This window comes from Bidens hawaiensis, unplaced genomic scaffold (assembly GCF_021521415.1).
Source record: "Bidens hawaiensis isolate Kalapana, Puna unplaced genomic scaffold, B.hawaiensis_p1.1 tig00025169_1, whole genome shotgun sequence".
NCBI lineage: Eukaryota > Viridiplantae > Streptophyta > Magnoliopsida > Asterales > Asteraceae > Bidens > Bidens hawaiensis.
The window spans coordinates 228021-250799 of NW_027493997.1; the positions used below are offsets into that span (position 1 = coordinate 228021).

At 41.3% G+C, this 22779-nt stretch overlaps 1 protein-coding gene, 1 long non-coding RNA gene and 1 pseudogene across 2 annotated transcripts; 2 read left to right on the forward strand and 1 right to left on the reverse strand.

Moving 5' to 3' along the window:
• Positions 1–1253: 1253 nt before the first annotated feature.
• LOC143570888 (ASI1-immunoprecipitated protein 3 pseudogene) lies at positions 1254–15429 on the forward strand (annotated as a pseudogene).
• Positions 15430–15591: 162 nt separating this feature from the next.
• Positions 15592–22750, reverse strand: LOC143570889 (anamorsin homolog). The gene is made up of 6 exons (XM_077056414.1): positions 22608–22750; positions 22411–22532; positions 21599–21758; positions 21392–21531; positions 21175–21249; positions 15592–15657 (listed from the first exon to the last, which is right to left on the reverse strand). The coding sequence occupies exons 1-6, from the start codon at positions 22741–22743 to the stop codon at positions 15619–15621; spliced, it is 672 nt and encodes a 223-aa protein (XP_076912529.1). The 5' UTR covers positions 22744–22750; the 3' UTR covers positions 15592–15618.
• Positions 18503–19943, forward strand: LOC143570874 (uncharacterized). Its single transcript, XR_013142007.1, has 3 exons — positions 18503–18614; positions 19174–19242; positions 19761–19943. It is a non-coding gene; the product is annotated as an uncharacterized LOC143570874 (long non-coding RNA).
• Positions 22751–22779: the final 29 nt, after the last annotated feature.

Here is a 22779-nt window from a genome sequence, read left to right on the forward strand (position 1 = left end):
GTCAAGCTATAGTTTTTCTTTTCCGATTAAGCATTCTGGTAGTCCGGTTTATCGTTAATTTGGCCGCCCGAGGGGTCAAGGGACCCTCCCGACCCCCTTTAAATCGGCCAATACACACGACAAGAATTGATATAAATTCGTTATTAAAAAAAGGTGGCACGTGTGTTAGTACGGTTTTACCTTTCATCTAGATGCGTATAATAATATGAATTGTAATAAGGTGAATAATAAAAACTGAAAAAACAAATGATGATGTGGTGTTAAATATTGGTTTATACATTAACTAATAATTAAAAAAATCAAACAATACGCCCCACCGCCACAATCAGCTCTATCTTCCACCCCGTCGAGCCTCTTGACGGTGTTTCATGCCCTAGTTGTCCAAGTGACCGGGTTTAGTGCCCCTAAAACACATGCTCTTAACTCAAATCAATTAAATTAACACCATTGTAATCAACTCACTTTTGTTTAATTTACCCTCTAATTTTACATTTACCATGTCACTTTCCGATCAAAGAATAACTTTTTAGACTTATTTCCATATAAAAAAAATTATTTAAGCAAAAAAATAATAACTTAAAAAATGTAGTCTTAGCTAACGTATTAAAAAATATCCATTTAACAAATTCAATTAAATAAACACAATTATTAACTTTAGAAAATACAAGCATACAAAAGTGGGGGATGCGAGTTTTGTAGAAATGTGTAGGTTTTTCAGTGAAGATACAAGTCCGATCCCTACTTGTGTTAGTTTGGGTAGATATTGATGATGAAAGATTTGAACTAGAATTTGCCAAATTGTCAGTTTGAATCCGGAGCCCACCCGTGCTTTCGACTCCCACGGTGTGTTACGTCAGAAAGTTATGCTCCTGTGATGGCACAACGACTGTCAAGTGGCAGTCAACGGCATAGTTTCTCGGGGAACGTCGAACCCAAACTCTAAAGCCCGTGTGAGCCGAGACAGATAACATAGTCTAACCAGAGCTAGATAACAAAACTCTCCAAATTAAAAAAATAAGAAAGCTCAAACACAAAAAGAAAATCGTCGCTCTAAAAAAATAATAATACATAATCACTGTAAAACAAACCCAGTTTTTACTTAAGTAAATAAATAAGTAAATAAATATTGGTAGAAGGGAGGGTAAAATAGTAAAAACAAGAACTAGTATATCTAGGCTACCACACTCCACATTTTGCAGGTTACAGGCACAATCACACCCCTCTGCCCACTGCCACACTCTGCCACCCTGACCATGGCGGAGATTACCGACGGTCACACTCCGTCTATTTCCTCCGGCCACTATTCCGGCCATCCACCACCATTGCGGGCCGGGTTGATCGTATACGAAGACGATGAAGAAGAAGATGATGTTGGAAACGACGTAAAGCCGGCCGGAAATGCAGTTAAAGTTTCATGCATTGGAGGATCAAAAAGATATCATTTCAATGGTTTCGAAGCGCGTGGCGTTTGTTACAACCTCGTAAGTCGTTCTACATTTTTTTTTTAAACTAGCAATAGCAATAGAGCCCGCACTTTACAACGAGTTTGTAAGACAAATAAAAATAGCAACAAAAGGTTATTTAAAAATAATTTAATTAAATAAGAAACAGTAAAACCACTGACCATGTGATATGTTCAGAGTTGTCAGCCTAGTTACTGAAACAAAGTCTTTTAGGAGATGTCTGGGATTCCATATCTTACCTTTAACTTTTTAATAAATTAATAAATTAGAAAAGTGTAATTTATTAAATTTTTTTTTCATACATAAAAAAAACAATTTCAAACATCTTATTTTTTTCAAAAAATTAATATATAAGTTAGTAAAAATAAACAATCCCAAACACCTCCAAACACTTAAAAGTTTTGGGTTCATAGACTATAAAGAAATTTACCTTTCAAAAAATTATTAATTCGACTCATGCACCACCGTCCAAACCCACCAATGCTGATTTACAATCGTAGAACACTTCCTAAAATATATGCATTGGGATGATGGTTACAGTTTGAGAGGGTTTTAGGTTCGAAATCTGATTCAATGGTGTTTCTTACTGTGGTGGGTTTCCTTTTTGACGGTGTTTCTGGGTGAGTCAAGCCTGGAACGTCAAAATTAGTATAGACGGCTGACATCCTGTCTCAGAAAGGTTCACTCAGGTATTGAGGGCAGTTTCAAATGCTGTTAAAAAGGTGCATTCACGCCTTTATGTAACGCTCTGTTCCCGAGTTTCATTTAACAAGAGAAAGGAAAGGAAATGAAGGGATGGAAAGAAAATGTTGTGTTCCTGAGTTTCATTAAAGAAAGGAAAGAACAATAAGTGTGTTCCCGAGTTTCATTAAAGGAAAGAAAGCAAAGGAAAGGAAAGGAAAGGAAAATTGAGGGTTTTATAGTGTAAATTATTTTCTTCCATTTTGGAAGGAATTGAATGTATGGAAAGGAAAGGAAAATGAATGAAATGAAAAGAAAGGAAATGAATGGAAATGTTTTCATTTCCTTTCCTTTGTTAAGTGAGCTCGGCAACACAGTGAAGAGCATTCTCAGCCTATTTCCTATATTTTTATGAGTGAGTTTTGTAAATTATATGGTATGGTTACGAGTGGTTGTGAGCAGAAGAGAGAGAAAATATTATATGGAAAAGTTAATTTTGAGGTTTTACTGTTCGAACCGTTTTATTTTTTTAATATTTTCTGAAAGTGATTGTGAGTGAATGAGAGAGAAAAGATAATGATAAAAATATAAAAAGTATTATTTAATTGAACAGAAGAGAGAAAATACACTGATTTTTAGTATAATTATATGATATATATGGATATATGGTAGGGAATAGGCTGGGAATGCTCTAGTTGATCTTCTAGTCTAATGGCATGGATGTGGTTGAGGCTTGGGATCCTTATAGTCTCAGGTTTGAAACCTGATTGAATGGGGGTTCTTTCCACTACTCAGTAGTGGGTTTCTTCTTTGATGGTGTTTCTGAATGAGTCACGCCTGAAACGTCAAAATGTATGAAGAGCATCCTATATTAGAAAAGACTCACTCAGATAGCAATGGGGGATAGTGTCATTCAGAAAACAAAATTGAAGCCTTTATAACCATAAATTCTATATGATGAAACAACTATAATATCACTACATTGAAATATTGTAATATAGACTAATAAAGAAAAGGTATACATCTATATTTAGATTTTAAAGGCTCATAATCCATTCTTTATAATTTATTGCAAATGCATAAAAAATAAGAAAAATAATAAAATAAATGGTTGTGAGTATGATATAGATAAATACGACAAGTTGGTTGTTAGGGGTTTGTGAAAAGTAAACAAAAAATTTTAAGAAAAATGTGTTTTTTAATTAAATTATAAAGATGCAGATGGAGGCTCCAATATAAACACTTAACACCTTGTTTGATTGTTGGACGTGCAGGAGGATACTATTCTTGTAGTACCAGATGATCCTTACGCGAACTTGAAGCCCTCAGTGGCTATCATCAAGGTATTTCACATATTTATGCTGATTAATTTATATAAGCATATGAAGTGAATAGTAATTCATACATAGAATTACTTTTCAATCCATATTTACATCATATTTGATTAAAAACTAGAATTAATGAAAATATTAAACTTTTTGTTAAATGATAAGGTTGTAGATGATTCCAATATCATATAATGATTTCAATATGAATGCTTTGACATTATTGACTACTTTTAACAATTATTGGTTACTTTACCAGTAGTCGGCCATTCTTTACTTGTTTTTTTTTACAAGCACGTGAGCATGTTTAGGCTTTTATATATTAACACTTTTTTTAACAACAAACAAAACTCTAATAAAACACGCTTGCAAGAAGCTAGACCAATACAACCATCAATATACATTCAAGACCGAAGTCACTAAACCAAACCGCCCACCCAGTTACACCCGAAAAACTACACCGAGCCACCCAAGACCAAGGAACTAACTTGATCACCCTCACCCGCAACAACCAATCTCACCAGTTCTCTATGATTTTCCAAGTTGACTCCTAGGACTGCCCCAACACGGATCGTCTCTTGCATTTCCTCATCCAATAACGAACCCGGGCAATCAGGATTGACATTGCCCGCACCTGACGACTATCCCCGGAAGTCGGAACCCTTGCTATCAATGGAGCCAAATCGTCAAAATCCAGAAGGGACGTGTTATGTGAGTCACCGAGAGACTCAGATACTGAAGTAATCAAATTTGGAAAAAGAAGACATTTTAGGCCCTTATTTCCAAGCGCACCACCAGTACCACCAGGGATATCCATATCCATTGGGCTTCTAATTCTTCTAGGCCTTTTTCTAGAAGCGGGAGTAAAAGTCTGTCCCACAGGCTGCCCAATAACCCCTCATTCTTCTGACATCGATTACCCGATCCCTTCACCTCATCTGACAAAAAATCATGTTGGCCCCTGCATTAAATTGAGCCCAAAATTCTTATGATCTCCCCATGCAAAGCACTCGAAATACCTGCCGAATTCCCATCTTCGTTTTGATCGTAATACGTCGGTTGTTCTTTCGGTGTCACTCTACCTTCAGGAATTACTAGATAGAGAGTTAGGCACAAACTCCCCCTCTTCCATCTTAGACGAGGGATTTTCTGCAAGGAAATCACCTTCCGAGCCACCGGAATTCAAAGAGGTTGTCGTGCCACAGAAATTAGGAACCCAAGTCTTCGTTTCTTCAGTTACCCAAACCGGATGGACCTTATCTTTCCACTTGACAACTATCTCTTCCTCAAGTCGACATCCATTTTTCGTTAATACCAGATATTTTCCGGATATATTAACACTTGATATAGGGAATTTTTGTTTCTTTATATATATATACATATATACACACATACACACACATATATATATATATTGATAATTTATGGCTGTTTGTTAGGTTTTAAATCATTTTATTAAGAGACTATTTCTGAATCATTCAGAGGCTGAGTTGTTTGATTCATTTAAAAATTGAAAGATACCTTTTAATAGTTAAGTTTTAAAAACATGTTGGATGCTTCAAAAGTTGTCTTTTAATTAGTCAAAGCCTCTTAATGGCTTATCAGAAGATTGCCAAACAACCCCAATATGTTCAAAGTTACTAAGTAAATAAAATTATACATTCGATAATATAAAGAAAATAATAAAACCTATCACATCACTTGTGTGTAATTAGTAACTAAATTAACCAATACATAAAAGTTAAAACAGTACAAGATTACCATTCTAGTATGGTTTTTGGTTTGTTGTAGTTTTTCTATATTTGTTTCCTTGTTCTCTTTTAAAGTTACATGGTGGTTTACAATTTGTGATATTTTTCCTTTCATTAGAAAAGTTGGTAGTTGAAGAGGTAGGTCCCAGCAGAGCCCAGTTGGACCCGCAAGACTCACCTTAAACAGGGACGTCTGCGCAGAGACCAACTGCATCCGCAGGACCAACCATGCTCAGAGACGTAACGTCCTTACGCGCAGTACGCAAGCTGGTCCCGCAGGAAATGCCTCCCAATGGTGAAGGACTCCGCCTGTCCCCGCAGCCTCGGATACAAGCCATTAGGGAAGGCCACCCGCGCAGCATGGCTACACGCACAAGGCACTTAGCTCTCGATCCTTCAGTGTCACCTGAAGGAATGAGCCAAGCCGGGAGCAATCCCGCACAGAGGCGGGAGGGGGAATACTCCCGCCAAGCCAGTCCGTATACTGAAGGGTCTTTTACTATACCTGACGAGGTATGGGCGAAAGATCTGATCAGAGATACGACAGCTCACTGATACAGTATGACGAGCAGCATGCTCCTGTACTGTATCACTATTAGCCGCTGCCTACTCACCAACTACTGTCATACCACGTGCGTAGCCGGCAGTTGGTGGAAAGAGAATAGTATACAGCAGGCCTGGTCACTATCAGCCGCTGCCTACCCACCAACTACCAGCAGGGCACGTGTGTAGGCTACTGTTGATAAACAGGAACACTGTAGCAGCCGGCCATACCTCCTTGGAAACCTACCTTCGGCTATAAATACCCCAAATGGTATGATCATCTAAACAGAACATTACCTTATCTATTATCATCATAAGATACCTGATATCTGCTCTAGCAATCTCTTAATATACTTTTATATTTAAAGAGCAATCTAGTCTGATTCTCACGCCGGAGGGTGGTCACAAGGAGGAACCCCCCCCCTTCTCAGTGACGAGCTCACGGTATCTGTTTTGCAGGTTATCAGAAGAACCATCTTCCAAGGGTCTAACCCCTCGTGGGAAACAGCTATCCAACCCCCAGGTTACCAGTAATCTGTCCGGGGTCCGGTTAGTGTTTCTTCAGTGGCGCCATCCGTGCATAAAGCTAGAACTACAATTTTCTCCAGTTTTTTCAAACTTCTACAAAGATGGTTAGAGAAATTCCGGTAACCACAACCCCAGCTATTGGGAGGAATACCGGCAACACAGTTTTTACAAACACTACCCCGGCTACCGAAGCCGGAGCAAGTGAAGTAAATTTTACGAACACTACCCCACTTACCAAAGCTGGGGCAAGTGCAGTAAATGATCGCCTACTAGGATCCACCGATACCCAGTTTGAGAAACAAAGACTCCCCCGCCAGACTCTCGATGAAGTCAAGGCATGGGCGGAGGCACGACAAAAGGAATTCCAGGCTGAGTTGGACGAACGCTTGCGTTCCGTGCAACAGGCCGACGAATTCGAATACTGGGAGGATGACTCGGAGGAATCCGACTCCGACGCGAACCCTCGCCATAAGGCAAAAGGGAAGCGTAAGGAAACGGAATCCCAACCGAAAAGGCATTTTGGACAAGCCTTCAAACCAAAAAGCACTGGTGGAAGTCCACGAGACTTCTCCAAAACGTTCAGACCAAACGTTGCAAATGCAGGAACGTCCAAATTTGCAAGGGACATTGCTGAAGCAATTGCCCCGAAGAGTGCCAAACAAATGCCTAACATAGGCACATATGACGGTTTATCTGATCCAGACGATCATTTGAACAGGTTCATAGCGGGGGCAACCGTCAGCAATTGGACGGAACCCACGTGGTGTTACATGTTCCAAATGACGCTGGTGGGGGCTGCTAGAGCTTGGTTTGATCGCCTACCGGTCAACCACATCTACGACTGGGCAGACTTCCAGCAGAAGTTTAGCCAACACTTCAGCCAGCAACGGAAGTATACCGAGGAACAATGGACAATCCTCAAATGTATACGAGAGGAAGATGAATCTCTGCCAAACTTCATCACTCGCTTCAACTCAAAGAAGCTAAGTTTGGGCAATATCAGTGAAGATCTTGTTCGCGCTGCCTTCATCCAGGGCGCACACGACCCAGAGCTCATCCGCATCCTAACGGGTAAAGATGGCATGCCATCCACATGGGATGGCATCATGACAGCAGCAAAACGCTATGCTGAAACGGAGAAGCAACTGGGTAAAGATCTACCACAGAGCACAAACCTCTACACCCAGAGGACGAGAGAAGACAACGTCCTCACCGCCCGACTAAATAAAAAACGAAGGCTAGGCATTTGGCAGTCAAGGGTAAACTTTGACACCTCATCCGGCTTGCAACATCGGTTGGGCGGAAGGGATAATGTACAGTCGCACCGGAACTCCAGATGGACGCCACTCACTAAAAGCGTCACAGAGATATTCGCCACTGAAGAGCTCCCATGGCCAAAGCCTCCAATAATCCGACATCGTCACGATGCTGATCGGAGCAAATACTGTGACTTCCACAAGACAAAAGGCCACAACACTGAAGAATGCATAGACGTAAAGGACATGGTCGAAGCATTTGTCAGAGATGGGACGCTCGCGCACCTCGTGGCGCAATAAAGGCTGAGCAGGCAGGTGCGTATAGAACCCCAGTTGGGGAAAACACGAATCAATTCCAGCTTCAAAACCGAGACTACATGTTGCGTAAAGAACGAGATCCCGAACCAGGTGCGTATCGGCTCGATGGCACTCCCATCCCAACAACATGGAAGGGAGCTCATTTACACAGTTTGCATGTAAATCAATTCCAATCTGTAAAGAAAAGGCCAAGAGCCACTTCTAATGGAAATGATTCTCTTTAAACATCGAAGCTGATGATTTTACATTTATACTTTTCTGAACTAATATGCCGGTGTTCACCGCATAATTACGTCAAGTCATTGCATGGGAAGGCGGTCCTACCCTCACGAACCCAGCAACGTGACAAACCTTCACGCAGGTCAGTTGAAGGGGAAAAAGTTCAGCACCCAAAAATGAAAGTGCCGGTCTATCCGCATGAATCATTAAAGGAAACTGAATAATAACCTATCAACAACCGCGCGTCTAACGGTTAAACTATGCAACACTGGCGACGGCAATCACATTACGTGAAGTCGTTGCGTGGGAAGGCGGTCCTACCCGCACGAACCCAATAACGTGGCAAACCTTCATGCAGGTCAGTTGAAGGGGAAGAGTTCAATTATCCCATTAAATGAAAGTGCCGGTCTATCCGCATGAATCATGAAAGGAAACTGCACTAACCTATCGACAACCGCGCGTCGAATGGTCCAAAACAAAATTCTTAAAAGGATGAGGAAAACCTACACGCAGGTCAGATAAGGGTAAAGTTTTGCCATCCTACTAAGTGCAAGTGACGGTTCTACCCGCACAATCACGAAAGAGGAAGCAAAACTTCACACCTATTATCAACCACGTTCAAAGGTTAACTTATCCTCAAAGGATGAGGAAAACCTACACGCAGGTCAGATATGGGTAAAGTTTTGCCATCCTACTAAGTGCAAGTGACGGTTCTACCCGCACAATCACGAAAGAGGAAGCGAAACTTTAATCCATTATCAACCACGTTCAAAGGTTAGCTTATCTTAATGCCTTAGAAATTTCGAAAAGGAAAACCTACACGCAGGTCAGATGAAGGTTAAAGTTTAGCCATCCTACCAAGTGCAAGTGACGGTTTTACCCGCACAATCACGAAGGAGGAAGCGGAACTTTAACCCATTATCAACCGCGTTCAAAGGTTAACTTATTCTAAACACTTGGAAAATTGCTAATTTAAACTAAGTATGCAAGTCATAAGTTTATAAAGCAAGGAACCCAAGGAAGGAAATAACAATCTTAGCAAAAAGATTAATATTTCAAGAATATATTACAAGAATGGCCGGGTAACTACCCGCCTAAAAGAATAAAACTATACAAGTCTATCTTAGCTATCTTAGCAATGGGAAGGGATCTTCAGGATCAAGCTTCAGGGCCGCTTCCACTTGGACCCGCTCCGTCAGAAGAACGGGGTGGTTCGAGGAACGCTTTGAGGACAGCTAACCCATCATCAGCAGCAGCTACTTCGTCCACCTTCTCCACCACTGGATGCGGGAAGGCGGCGTATTGGCTCAATGCTTGGTCATAAATGGCTTCGGTATCCACATCGAACAAAGGGAAGTTGGAAGGCGGGACGCCTTTCTCAACAAACCCTAGACCAAGCATGAAGCCGGCCTTTTCCCCATCCTCATGAGAAGCGTTGAGGGCTGCGGTCATAGCATCATCGTAAGAGGTCTCTGAAAAGACCCGACGCACAACCTACAAAGAAAAAAATACAAGTATTAGAACCTTTTCTTACAAAAGAAATGCGTGAAGATAAAGCTAAACATACCTGAGGCAACGCTTCTCGAAGAAGCCATTGGAGGGCAGCTTGAGCTTCGGTATGGGCGCGTTCGGCTTCGCTCTTGTTAAGGTTGGCAAGTAAAACTTCCTTAGCGGCAGCCTCTTCGACGCCCTTAAGCTTCCGCTCGGTCTGGTCAAGCACCCCCCTCTGGTCCAGGATTTCCTGGAGTTTCTTGGCATCTTCCATTGCCAAGGCATCATGAGCGCGTTGGAGAGCCTCTAATTTGCCTTTCAGCTCCTCATTCTCCAAACGCAAAGGCTCAGCAACGGCTTCAGCCTGGGCAGCCCTCTCGGTTGCGTTTCGCGCAGTTTCCCTGGCCAGCCGAAGCTGTTCATTCACAGCTTGGGCAGCCTTGGAACGGGCCTCGAGTCGCGCCTGAACTTCAACCTCGAGGGCCTTGAAGGCCTTATCCTTGGCGGCGGCAGCTGCCGCCAGCTGTTGGTTCTCCTCCCGGAGAGCACGCGCCTCAGATACGTCTTTGGCGCGAGCTGCTTTCAACTTGTCGTTTTCACGACAAAGCAGCTCGACGCGCGGCTGCATCCGGGCCTGGAGAACCCGAAGCTCATTGGTTAGCCTACCCTCCTGGTAGCTAGCCATGGCTTCCCCCAACGCACCATGAGGAGCAGCGTGGCGAGCCCAGTCCACGCACTCCACAGGGGTACGAAGGGTTGTTCCTCGGCGTATGTTCCATCGTGGAACATACACTTCATTGGAATCCGACACTGCAAAAGAAACAAAGACAGTAAGGAAAAGATGATAAAAACAAGGGAAAAAGAAAGGAACCCTACGCACCTGTAGGGTCAATGACAGGCCGATATCCGCCAAACCCATCACCTGAACCTAAAGGAAATCCATCCAACAGGTCAGGCAGTTGGGAAGGTGGCAAAGATCGGCGGGAAGCCCTGCGCGTACCTGATGGTCCGGCTGTCGGTGCCGGTGGCGCGGGCATGGTGGCAGCCGCCGTGGTCGCCGTTGTGGTCGCCGCCGCGGTCGCCGCCTCCTCAGCAGCAGCAGTAACCGCCGGCTCCGTAAAGGATGCTGTAAAAATCGCACTCACGGCCGGCGGTGACGTCATCTCGGCCGGAACAGTTGGCTCGAAGGAACGAGCAACTGGACCAGCGGATGCAGGCGCAGGCGCCTGGGTCGACGCCTCAGGAAGGCTGACCGAGCCTACCGTCATTGGCGGGGAGATACTCCCCTGCGTTTCACCCCGGAATGCGTCAACATCCACGCCTGCACAAAGAAGAAAGTGTTAGATAAAATTATGAAGTGACAAATCTACAAAGGCATTATGATTATACTTACGGGTTTTCTTGACCCTGAACGTACGGACGGGCGGGGAGGAACCCGATGGAGCCGGCCTCTTGGTACCGGTCACCGTCGTCTTCGTTGGTTCTCCGGAGGTAACGGTCGTAGCCTCCGGAGCAGTGGTCTTCTCACCACCGGGCTTCCCCGCCACCTCTTCACTATCTGACTCCGAGTCAGATAGAACCACTGGATCAGCTGTGGAGGCCTTCTCCTTCCCCTTCACGCCGGCAGCAGCCTTCTTCTTCCGCACAAGGGGAGGACCATCTGCGGATTCCTCAGAAGAAGACAGGATGTAAGGATTTCCGACAGCGGGTACAGCATTGAGGGGTTCAGGATAGAATATCTCCTTACCTGGCCGCCGGTGGCTCAGGATCTCTTGGCCCGGCGGATAGACCTCCACAAACCTATCCGCCGTTTGCTCCAGGATGGGCAACTCATTGTCGTCCAGAGCACGAGTGCCCACCCGCACGGGACTGTCAGCTTCCCGCGGGAACAGGAGCGACTCCAAATTATTCCCCTCTGAAAGAAAAGAAACAGTTAGAAAATAAACTAATATCAGCAAGAAAGACAAGACATACCATAAGGAATAGAGTTCAAACCGTATTCGAGAAGGATAGGAAACCGAGACGCATCCTTCCATACCCGGCTCATCCCCAGCAGCACCATCCCGGACTCCGCAAACCGGTAAACCGGAGATTGGACCCGGGATATCTTCGCGAACCATTCCGCCTCCTGGTAGCTGGAAGCGTGAAGGCTCGGAAGCGCTTGACCCTTCTTGAACTTCATAGCAATGGGGATGGCGCGGGCAGAGATGTAGAAGAACTCCCGCTTCCACGATCGGAGACTGCGCTCGGTCACGCAGATCTTCAAACCCTTAATACGGGTTGTCAGGGTGTACCACCCCTGGACGCACCTCCAAGTATAGAAGGTCATCAGGCGGTCCACGTAGGGCTCAATACCCATAATCCGGCACACCCACTCGAAGTGCCGGACCTTGGCAATCGCCATCGGATGCACCTCGGTCAGGTGCACCCCGTGCCTCTCCAGGACACGGTACACAAACTGTCAATGGGAACCTAAGGTTCCCATAAACAAAGAATGCAGCATATACCCCGATCTTGCCACTGGGGGCATCGTACACAGTCTGGTGGGATTCAGGAAACTCAGGCTCGAGAGACTCGAGCATGAACTTCCTGACGATGTACTGGTACTGATCGACAGGTAGAGCACACTGGCACTCGCCAGCAGTACTCCTATCGTCGGCTACAGCTTCAGCATCATAAGAAGACATTTTTGCAGAAAGAAGAGTGATTTCGGGAAAATGCTTGCCTGAAAAAGGGGAGTATTTGCCGGAAATCACTAAGAAGAAGAAGAGAGGTTAAAGTGTGAATTGCAAATAACCCTCTTCCCTTTTATATAGTAATCGCAATTAATGCGGTGAATTTAATGCGGAGGAGAGAGAAATCGACGATGCAATGAAACTATGACACGTGGCAAAAAGCAAGCTGACAACAGCTGTAGAAAGGACGTGTGCCAGTGATTTCGCGGCCACGCGCCCGAAAAATCACGCCCACGCGCCTGAAAAAGCGACTGGAATGACCATGTTCTGTCACGTCACCATAACTTCCTGCACGTCCTGACACAGTCAGAAGAAACCGTCGCACGACATTTCAGAGGTTTGGACTGTTCTTATCTTTTCACCAACTCTTCGAATTTCAAAATTCAAAATTCGAAAATATTAAAAAATAAGCGGGAAAATACCCCTTACCCCTTGGCAAACAAGTAACCGTAAGACGGATGCGGGTACAGTGTAAAGGCAAAACCCTTCACATACCTAGCACCCGCAGGGAATTGAAGCCAAGTACCTTGGCAAACAAGTAACCATAAGACGGATGCGGGTACAGTGTAAAGGCAAAACCCTTCACATACCTAGCACCCGCAGGGAATTGAAGCCAAGTAAACCTTGGTAAACAAGTAACCGTAAGACGGATGCGGGTACAGTGTAAAGGCAAAACCCTTCACATACCTAGCACCCGCAGGGAATTGAAGCCAAGAAAACCTTGGCGGACAAGTAACCGTAAGACGGCCGCGGGTACAGTGTTAAGGCAAAACCCTTCACATACCTAGCACCCGCAGGGAATTGAAGCCAAGTATTCCTTGGCAACCAAGTAACTATAAGACGGGTGCGGATACAGTGTAAAGGCAAAACCCTTCACATACCTAGCACCCGCAGGGAATTGACGCCAGGAATACCTTGGAAGTAAAGTAACCGTAAGACGAGCGCAGGTACAGTGTTAAGGCAAAACCCTTCACATACCTAGCGCTCCGCTGGGAATTGAAACCAAGAAGGATCTTTTGGGCAATGCTTGCGGAAACGGAAATAATATCCCCGCATAGCGGGAACGTCGAGAACTACGTTGTTTGAAGCTCCAGGATAGAATTGGCGGTCTTAACATAATTGATCACTATGTTCAAAACTACCAAAACCTCATGGAAAATCCATACAACTGGGACTCAATGCTCCTGACTTGCGAGGAGGTTACAGACTTACCCGCATCATACCCAAAGATCAAGCAGGAAACTCGGGCATTTCTGCAAGTGACAAGGACTTCCGCGGAAAGAATTCCCATGGAAAACCTTACAAAACCCCTTTTCAAAACCCTTTGCTTAAGTCCAAAAGTTCACCTCACTTTATTAAACACGCATGAGAAGAACATTGGACTGGGGGGACTTGAAGAGGTAGGTCCCAGCAGAGCCCAGTTGGACCCGCAAGACTCACCTTAAACAGGGACGTCTGCGTAGAGACCAACTGCATCCGCAGGACCAACCATGCTCAGAGACGTAACGTCCTTACGCGCAGTACGCAAGCTGGTCCCGCAGGAAATGCCTCCCAATGGTGAAGGACTCCGCCTGTCCCCGCAGCCTCGGATACAAGCCATTAGGGAAGGCCACCCGCGCAACATGGCTACACGCACAAGGCACTTAGCTCTCGATCCTTCAGTGTCACCTGAAGGAATGAGCCAAGCCGGGAGCAATCCCGCACAGAGGCGGGAGGGGGAATACTCCCGCCAAGCCAGTCCGTATACTGAAGGGTCTTTTACTATACCTGACGAGGTATGGGCGAAAGATCTGATCAGAGATACGACAGCTCACTGATACAGTATGACGAGCAGCATGCTCCTGTACTGTATCACTATTAGCCGCTGCCTACTCACCAACTACTGTCATACCACGTGCGTAGCCGGCAGTTGGTGGAAAGAGAACAGTATACAGCAGGCCTGGTCACTATCAGCCGCTGCCTACCCACCAACTACCAGCAGGGCACGTGTGTAGGCTACTGTTGATAAACAGGAACACTGTAGCAGCCGGCCATACCTCCTTGGAAACCTACATTCGGCTATAAATACCCCAAATGGTATGATCATCTAAACAGAACATTACCTTATCTATTATCATCATAAGATACCTGATATCTGCTCTAGCAATCTCTTAATATACTTTTATATTTAAAGAGCAATCTAGTCTGATTCTCACGCCGGAGGGTGGTCACAAGGAGGAACCCCCCCCCCCCCTTCTCAGTGACGAGCTCACGGTATCTGTTTTGCAGGTTATCAGAAGAACCATCTTCCAAGGGTCTAACCCCTCGTGGGAAACAGCTATCCAACCCCCAGGTTACCAGTAATCTGTCCGGGGTCCGGTTAGTGTTTCTTCAGTAGTTCATTTTATTTTTACAATTATTATGTTGGACTCATTTTATGATACGGACTGAAACCATTGTAAGAATGTGAGGTATGAAACTTGTTTCACGTCGGTTGTATGTGCAACATATGTGGGTTTAGAGCATTCTCAACCCGTTCCCTATAAATATGTGAATTTTGTAAATTATATGGTATGGTTGTGAGTAGAGGATAAAGAAAATGCTATATGTGAAAGTTAAATTCGGTTTTACAATGTTCACCCCGTATAATTTTTTAATAATCTAAAAGTGGTTGTGGTTGGAGGAGAGAGAAAAGATAAGGAACTCTTTTGCTCACCGAACCAGTCTTTGGGCCGTAACATTTTCATGTTCGCTTATGTAAACAGGATATTAGTGCGACACAAGATGGGAGGATTACAGTGACCGGACAAAGGTTTTACCGACTCGAGGTAGCGGTAAACGAAAATGGTGAAAAGTGGGAATCGAGTGACTCGAGAGAACTTTTCTATAGTTTTGATAAGAGTGAGTTCCCGGCTAACTCGGTTATGCATAAGTGTCGTGTTCACTTTATTCAACCAAACAAGGAGATCCCGCATGCTAAACACCAACCTGGTTTCATAGTTCGAAAGGTATATGATTCCAAATACAAGGAACTCACCGAGTTAGTGGATACATACTATGATGATTCGAAACAACATGAACTCAACTTGCTTCTTGAGAAAACAATCGCCAACGCTGCAAAAGAGTCATTGAAGTTGTAAGTTATATATTAGTTGTATAGAAGTAGCTCTACATTACTTATTCACCTGTTGCTAAATGTAAAATGTATATATCGAAGAACTTTGCGTAACAAATTAATTTATTTGCTTCTGCATGTATTCCACACAAAGCTTTGATCAAAATCGTCTGTAAAACTCGTGATCTGAGTATTGTCTTCTTTCTTTTGGTCTTCAAATGTCAGCAGCAAGAAAATTTCCAGATAATGTCACCTGCAAACATTAAATTTCTTACCAAAATTTACAATAAGAAAAATAAAAGGGCGCGATTGACTTATTGGTCAAAAATGTATGAGTCGGCCGCGGTCTATTACGGGTTAAAATTCAAAAGTAATATTAGTGATGGTTTTTGAATCTTAAAAGAGGTTTGGAGTGTTGGGTACATTGTGTAAACAAGCCGGGCCTGATCTCAACTTGTTAACTTACAAGACTTCGAGCTCGGCTCATTTGTAGTTTTTAAGCTTGAGCTCAGCTCGTTTATTATTTATTAAATAATTTATAATTAATTTATATATATAGGAGGAAGACCCTTGTAAGGGCATGCACTAAATGCATCATCTAATTCACAGTGCATTTGCACACAAAAATGTCTCAGGTATAGGACCACGACCACTACCACTACTTTCTAATCGCATTTGATATATAATTAGTTACATATAAAAACCCAACCCGGCGCATTTCAACCAGATAATTTTACAAAGAGAACGTACACTACCACAGGATGACTGCGGGTTTTCAAGTTGGTCCATGGTAACTCCCAACTTTTGTACTTTCTCTTCTTCTTCGGCCCGTCCACAAACACGGTTCTTCCATGCTTTCCTTGTGCTTCCAACTTCAAAATCTCCAACTGCAAAACCATATTATAATAACCAATGTTGCCTAGTCGTTAGTCGAGTGGTGGGTGGAGACTAGTGATTAATCTAGATAAACTGGGATTAATTGGCGTCTAGTCGGGATCTTTACAACCATAATAAAAATAAAAACTATAAATATAAGAAACAAAAAATATATCTTGAAAACCAAAAGCTATGGAGTTACCAAGTCAGACCACGGACTTCTTCAAATCATCTTCGGATAAAAGACTGTCTTCATCAACAACTTGGATTTTTGGTAGGTTTTTCACGGGTTTCTTAAGAGAAAGATGAACCGATTTTCCAAGAAGGCTTCTTTCCCTTAACCTATTGTCAAGAAAACCGAACTCAATTAATATTTTCATTTTCTCAATTAACAATTTCATTATCCCATGTGCGTGGTGAACCTCAATTAATATTTGTTCAATTGCTTCATTTTTCAGCATTCTTACAGCATTTGGTATGAAGAGCCATCACAACATTCTCTGTCAATGCTACTACACTAACTTCCATCCCTTGTTTGTCCTACAAATTTGAGAAAGTTGTTAAAACACCTAAGTTTATGTATAATACACATAAACTAGATGCATGTAGACCTAAATCAGCTGTCATATTAAGGGGATTATGATGCGGATTCAGTTGATATCAAGTTATGCCATCAAAACAAAAAGAAATATAAAATTTTAGTCAGCACCCATATACAAGAAATTAATATATTTAAAAAAAATTGTGTGTTGTGACGACTGGCGACGAACCAACACGAATTGGATTCATCAAGAAAATTAACATGAAAACCCTAAAAAATAACATAAAATAATCTTAAACCAGAAACTAACATAGGTTAAGTTCGTTAAGACACTGATAGCATATAGAAAAAACTATTTTATCAACACAGGTAACAGTGGCGACACTCGTATGCACATTAGTGGAACTAAAACAAAACAGGTCGATAAAACTCGAGCGTTGGTAAACTTGAGCCTTGTCGGTCATTCGGTTTCACCAGAACTTAAAAAAAATCCACAAGGTTGACGTGGCTCAATCGTTGACCGTCACTTGGTCCAATAAGAGGTCTTGTGGCATGAAACCTCTATTTTAATCATATTATATATATTAAATAAATAAATAAATAATAGATAATAGCTAATTTGTATTATAATAATAATAAAATATAATTTATTGTGGCCTGGTGAAAGGAAAAATTAGATTTTTCAATGAAGGCCCAAGTTCGATCTCATTTGTGTCATTTTTGGTGTATTATGGTAATGAAGGATTTGAGCTAACCCTTGAGAGATTGTCAGTTTGAATCCCGAACCCAAAGGCAGCCGACGGTATGGTTTCCCTGTAGAAGTCCAAGCCAAACTCTGAAGCCATCGTAGACTCGGTTAAGACCAGTGTTTTAAAAACCGACCGGTTTAACCAGATTTCGGTGAGCAGCTCGGTATTTTGTACCCAGTATATTTGAGTGGTCTTATGGAACATTAAACCGGCCTGTTTTCATAGAAAATCGGTTTATACCGGTAAACCGGTTTTAAAAGCCCACAAGATTTTTTATGTTTCAGGCCCATTTTTTTTGTATATATTACTTATTTCATGTAATTTTTGTATATTATGATTATATGTAACTAAAACTTCTTATTTATTATTGTAAGAAATGAAGTACTTATACTCTTGTTGATGAGGATGGCGATGAGAGTGAATTTCATCTTTTAAGCGATCGTGAACTCGTCGCACACAACACTCCGATGATATAAATCTATTGCGAACCTTTATTTTAAAAGAACTTTGTTTGAAAATCAAACAAATTTGTATTGTTTTTTTGAATATGGACTAATTTTTGAATGATATTTTATTATGAAACTATGTATTTTTTGTTTTCTTTTAGTTAAAGTTGCATTTATATGAAATTATAAGGTAAACTATATATCCTGATTGAACCTCCTGGTACAACCCGGTTTAATCGGTTGTACCATTTTTTAGTTCAATCCGGTACGAATAAAATACCGGTTTTTAAAACATTGGTCAAGACAGCATAATCTGATCAGAGCGTTATAACATACTCTCCAATTAAAAAAGTGCACAGGGCTAAAGAAAAATTTGAAGAGAGGAGGGTAAAATAGTAAAAACAAGGACAGGTATATCAATCTATCCCACCACCGAAACCAACTACTTGCATGTTAGGGTTTGTTTCTTGCAATGGACGAATACGAAGAAGACATAAAGCCAATCGGAGATGCAGTTAGGGTTTCTTGCAATCCAGGAGAATCGATAATAATACATCATTTCAACGCCTTCGAAGCCCATGGCGTTTGTTACCACCTCGTAAGTCATCATTTCTCTGGAGCTCGAGCTTGGTTTGTGAGTTGTTTTTTCAAGATAGATTATTCGGACACCAGGGAAACCAACCCCTATATGAGTTCCTATCTATATGATTCATATAGCTTCTATACAAGTTGTATAAAAGTCAGATGATCGTTATAACATTACTGTGCATGACTTGTTGAACTCATCAAAGTAACTCCAAAGCTTGAGGAAACCAAAAGTGTTAAAATCAAAAGGAATAAAACATGTTGGTTTGAAAGACATGCATTTATTCCTTTTGATAAAAGCCTTAAAACGAGTCAAGGATCGGCTTGAGCTCGTGTAGTAACTTAACGAGCTAAAGCTCAGGTGTGAAATTAATGCATAAAAGTCCAATAGAGACAAAACAAAAAAATAAACAAGGCTGAAACTCAGGCTCGATAACTAAACGTGTTTTGTTTGAGGCTCAGGCTAGAGAGCTCAAGTAGCTCGCAAGCAGCTCGGCTCGTTTGCACAACTTTTACTGAATGTAATAATTTGTTAGCTTTGATTTCAAGATTAACACGTGTTTTGATTGCAGGAGGATACTATTCTTGTAGCTCCTGATGACCCTTACGAGAACATGAAGCCCTCTGTGGCTATCATCAAGGTATTAATTTTGTTATAAAATTATGCTAAAATTTTATTTTAATTTGTAAGGAGTTATCTTTTTAAAATGATATATTTTCTTGTTTACATATGTTAGCATCCATATTGGAGCCTTTATGTCGCTGCTTTCTATGTAAGATAGTGAAAAAAGATAAAGAAACATCTAAAAACATCATTGCGTTTAAACAAAAGTCGTAAAAATGACCAAACTCTCATAGACGATTTTGACAGTTTACTCTTTTATTACTATATGGAGTAGCAAACCATTTTTTTAGTTTCCATAACAAGTACATGAGACAAGTTTTGGACTTTAATATGTCAAAATCTGATAAAGTGACCTTTTGATGTATTTTTGGAAAATTTATTTGTATGGCTTCCTGTTGTTTTTCTATTTTTGTTTATTATATGGTGGTATACAAATTACAACATGTGATATACTTTTCTAATATTTGGTGGTTCATTTTATTTTTTACGTTCATTCAATATTGAACATATTTTCATGTTCATTTATGTAAACAGGATATTAGTGCAACTCAAGATGGCAGGATTACGGTGACTGGACAAAGGTTTTATAGACTCGAAGTAGCAGTAAACAAAAATGGTGAAAAGTGGGAATCGAGCGAGTCAAGAGAACTTTTCTATAGCTTTGATAAGACCGAGTTCCTGGCTAACTTAGTTATGCACAAGTGTCGCGTTCACTTTATCCCACCAAACAAGGAGATTCCGTGTGCTAAAGACCAGCCGGGCTTCATAGTTCGAAAGATATATGATTCCAAATATAAGAAACTCACCGAGTTGGTAGACACATGTTATGATGATTCTAAACAACATGATCAACTTGCTTCTTGAGAAAACAATCGCCAACGCCCCAAAAGAGTTATAACTTATATGTTAGTTTTACGGAAGTTGCTCAATATCATGGCTTATTCACCTTTTGTTAAATGTATACACATTATGAACAACGCGTAATGAATTACTTTATTTGCTTCCATAAATATTCCACACGAAGTTTCGATCAAAACCGTCAATAACACTTATATGTGATTTGAGTATTTTTCTTCTTTCTTCTGGTCTTTAAAGGTCAGCAGCAAGAAAATTTTCAGATAATGTCACCTGCAAATATTCAATTTCTTACCATAGTTTACAACAAGAAAAATCGAGCCATTTCAGCCAAGGCTGGGTGGTAAAGGCTCTTGCGTTTGGGAGTAATACCAGGGTCCAAAACATGGCATGGGATAGATGTGTGTGTGTGTGTAGCTGTTCAAAAAATACAATAAGAAAAACCCAATGGCTTAATTGGCTGATTATAGGCAGTGTTGTAGAAATCGATAGTCGGCTGGTGGGTGAGGACTAGCGATTAATCGAGGATTAATCGGAAATAATCGGTAATCAATTGGCGCCTAGTTCGGGATTTTTACAATCAAAACTGTATTATTATTATGGGTCAAAAATCAAAAGTAATAATATTTGATGGTTTCTTAATCTTAAAAAGAGTTTTGGACTTTTGGGTACATTGTGTAAAGTGTAAACTAGCCGAGCTTGAGCTCGTCTCGGATTGTTTAACCTACAAGAGCTCGTGAGTAGTGTTTAAGCTCGGGCTCAGCTCGTTTGCTATTTATTAAATAATTTATAGATATAGACATTTATAATTGATTTTTATATTTAACATAATATATATTATTTTTTAGTTATGTTTTCATAATTTTACATATAATAATAATTACTATAAAATATATCAAATAAAAATTATACAAATAATAGACTCGTTTAGGCTTAGAAGCTAGCTTGAGATCAATAAGTGAAGCACGGGCTCATTTATTAAACAAGCTTACTTTTAGGCTTGAGCCCGTTTAAGCCTGACTCGATTCGAGCTTTTAGCCAGCCGATCTCGAGCATCTCACAAGCGGCTTGGCTCGTTTACACCCTAACATACCTTCTGGCCCAGCTGGAAAGGAGGAAGACCCTTGTAAGGGCATGTATTGCAACGAAATGCATCACCTAATCCACACTGCATTTGCACACAAAAATGTCTCAGATATAGAATTATTACTATGATTATACAGTTTTCTAAACACATTTGATATATAATTAATTATATAAAAAACCGACCCGACCCGTTTTGACCCGACTGTTTAACAAAGAGAACATACACTGCCACAGGCCGACTGCGGGTTTTCAAGCTGTTCCATGGTAACTCCCAACTTTTGTACTTTCTCTTCTTCTTCTTCGGCCCGTCCACAAACACAGTTCTTGCATGCTTTCCTTGTGCTTCCAACTTCGCAATCTCCAACTGCAAACCATATTATAAAAATAAAGAAACAACATATTATCATAAAGGTCAAAACCTATGGTATTACCAGGTGGGATCACGGGCTTCTTCAAATCCTCTTCGGATAAAAGACTATCTTCGTCAATAAGATCCGTTTCATCAACTACTTGGATTTTTGGTAGGTTTTTCAGGGGCTTCTTCAGAGAAAACGATGAACCGATTTTCCAAGATGGCTTCTTTCCCTTAACCTGTTGTCAAGAAAACCAAACTCGATTAACACTTTCATCATCTTAAGATGAAATAAAAGCCATTTGATTTGCTTACTCCAAAAGGCTGTACACCCATCTCAACCGCCTCAATATCTGAAAAGCCTGTGACTAATAACTTGTCTGCAAAAATGGTCAAAGAGAAATTAATACACAATATTCAAAGTTTCAAACCCGATTATAGTTTGACTTTATTAAAAGCGCTTGCTTCTTGCGCCTGGGCCCATTTTTCAGGCGAGGCTCAATCAATGTGCTTATAGTTCCCAGGCGAGCGCTTTGGCATTGTCTATGCAAGAACATGAGAAGATAAAAGCCAAGCAAAAGACGCAAAGAGTGCTATTGAAACTTATATCTAGGAGAAGTCAAAAGCATTATATTGATACATTTTGTTGTTCAAGTTTTTGAATTACATTTAAATCTTGACCATTTTAGAACTTTTGGTACTAATTAGATGATATTAAATGTTATATAAGTGCTTTTGTTTATTTTATTTGAAGAATAGTATTATTTTTCATATGCGTAATATATTTTTAATTTTTTATTTGAGTGAGCTTTTTTTGCCTCAGGCCCTCCTTTTTTGCGTCTAGCGCATTTAATAACTATGGTTTGACTTTTAATAAGTGAAATGCTTTACATTTTCTTTAGCAGCATCTTGATGAACCAGCAACTCTCCACCGGGCTTGTCACCCGGGAAATCTTGTGATCGACCTATGGATATGATAAAATCCACTGACGATGGGTCCATTGGCAAGGAACCTGTTACTCATAATAACAAATTATGACAGTTTACAGAGTTTCAAATCATGTAGATACACGTAAAATGAGAGGTACTTAGTAATGAAGCTTGAGTGATGATAAGTGGATTAATATCTTCAACTGCTTCATTTTTAACCATTCTTAATGCATTTAGTACTTCATGAAGCGGCATAACAACATTCTCTGTTAACGCTGCTACCCGAACCTCCATCCCTTGTTTGTCCTACAAATTTGAGAAAGTAGTTGA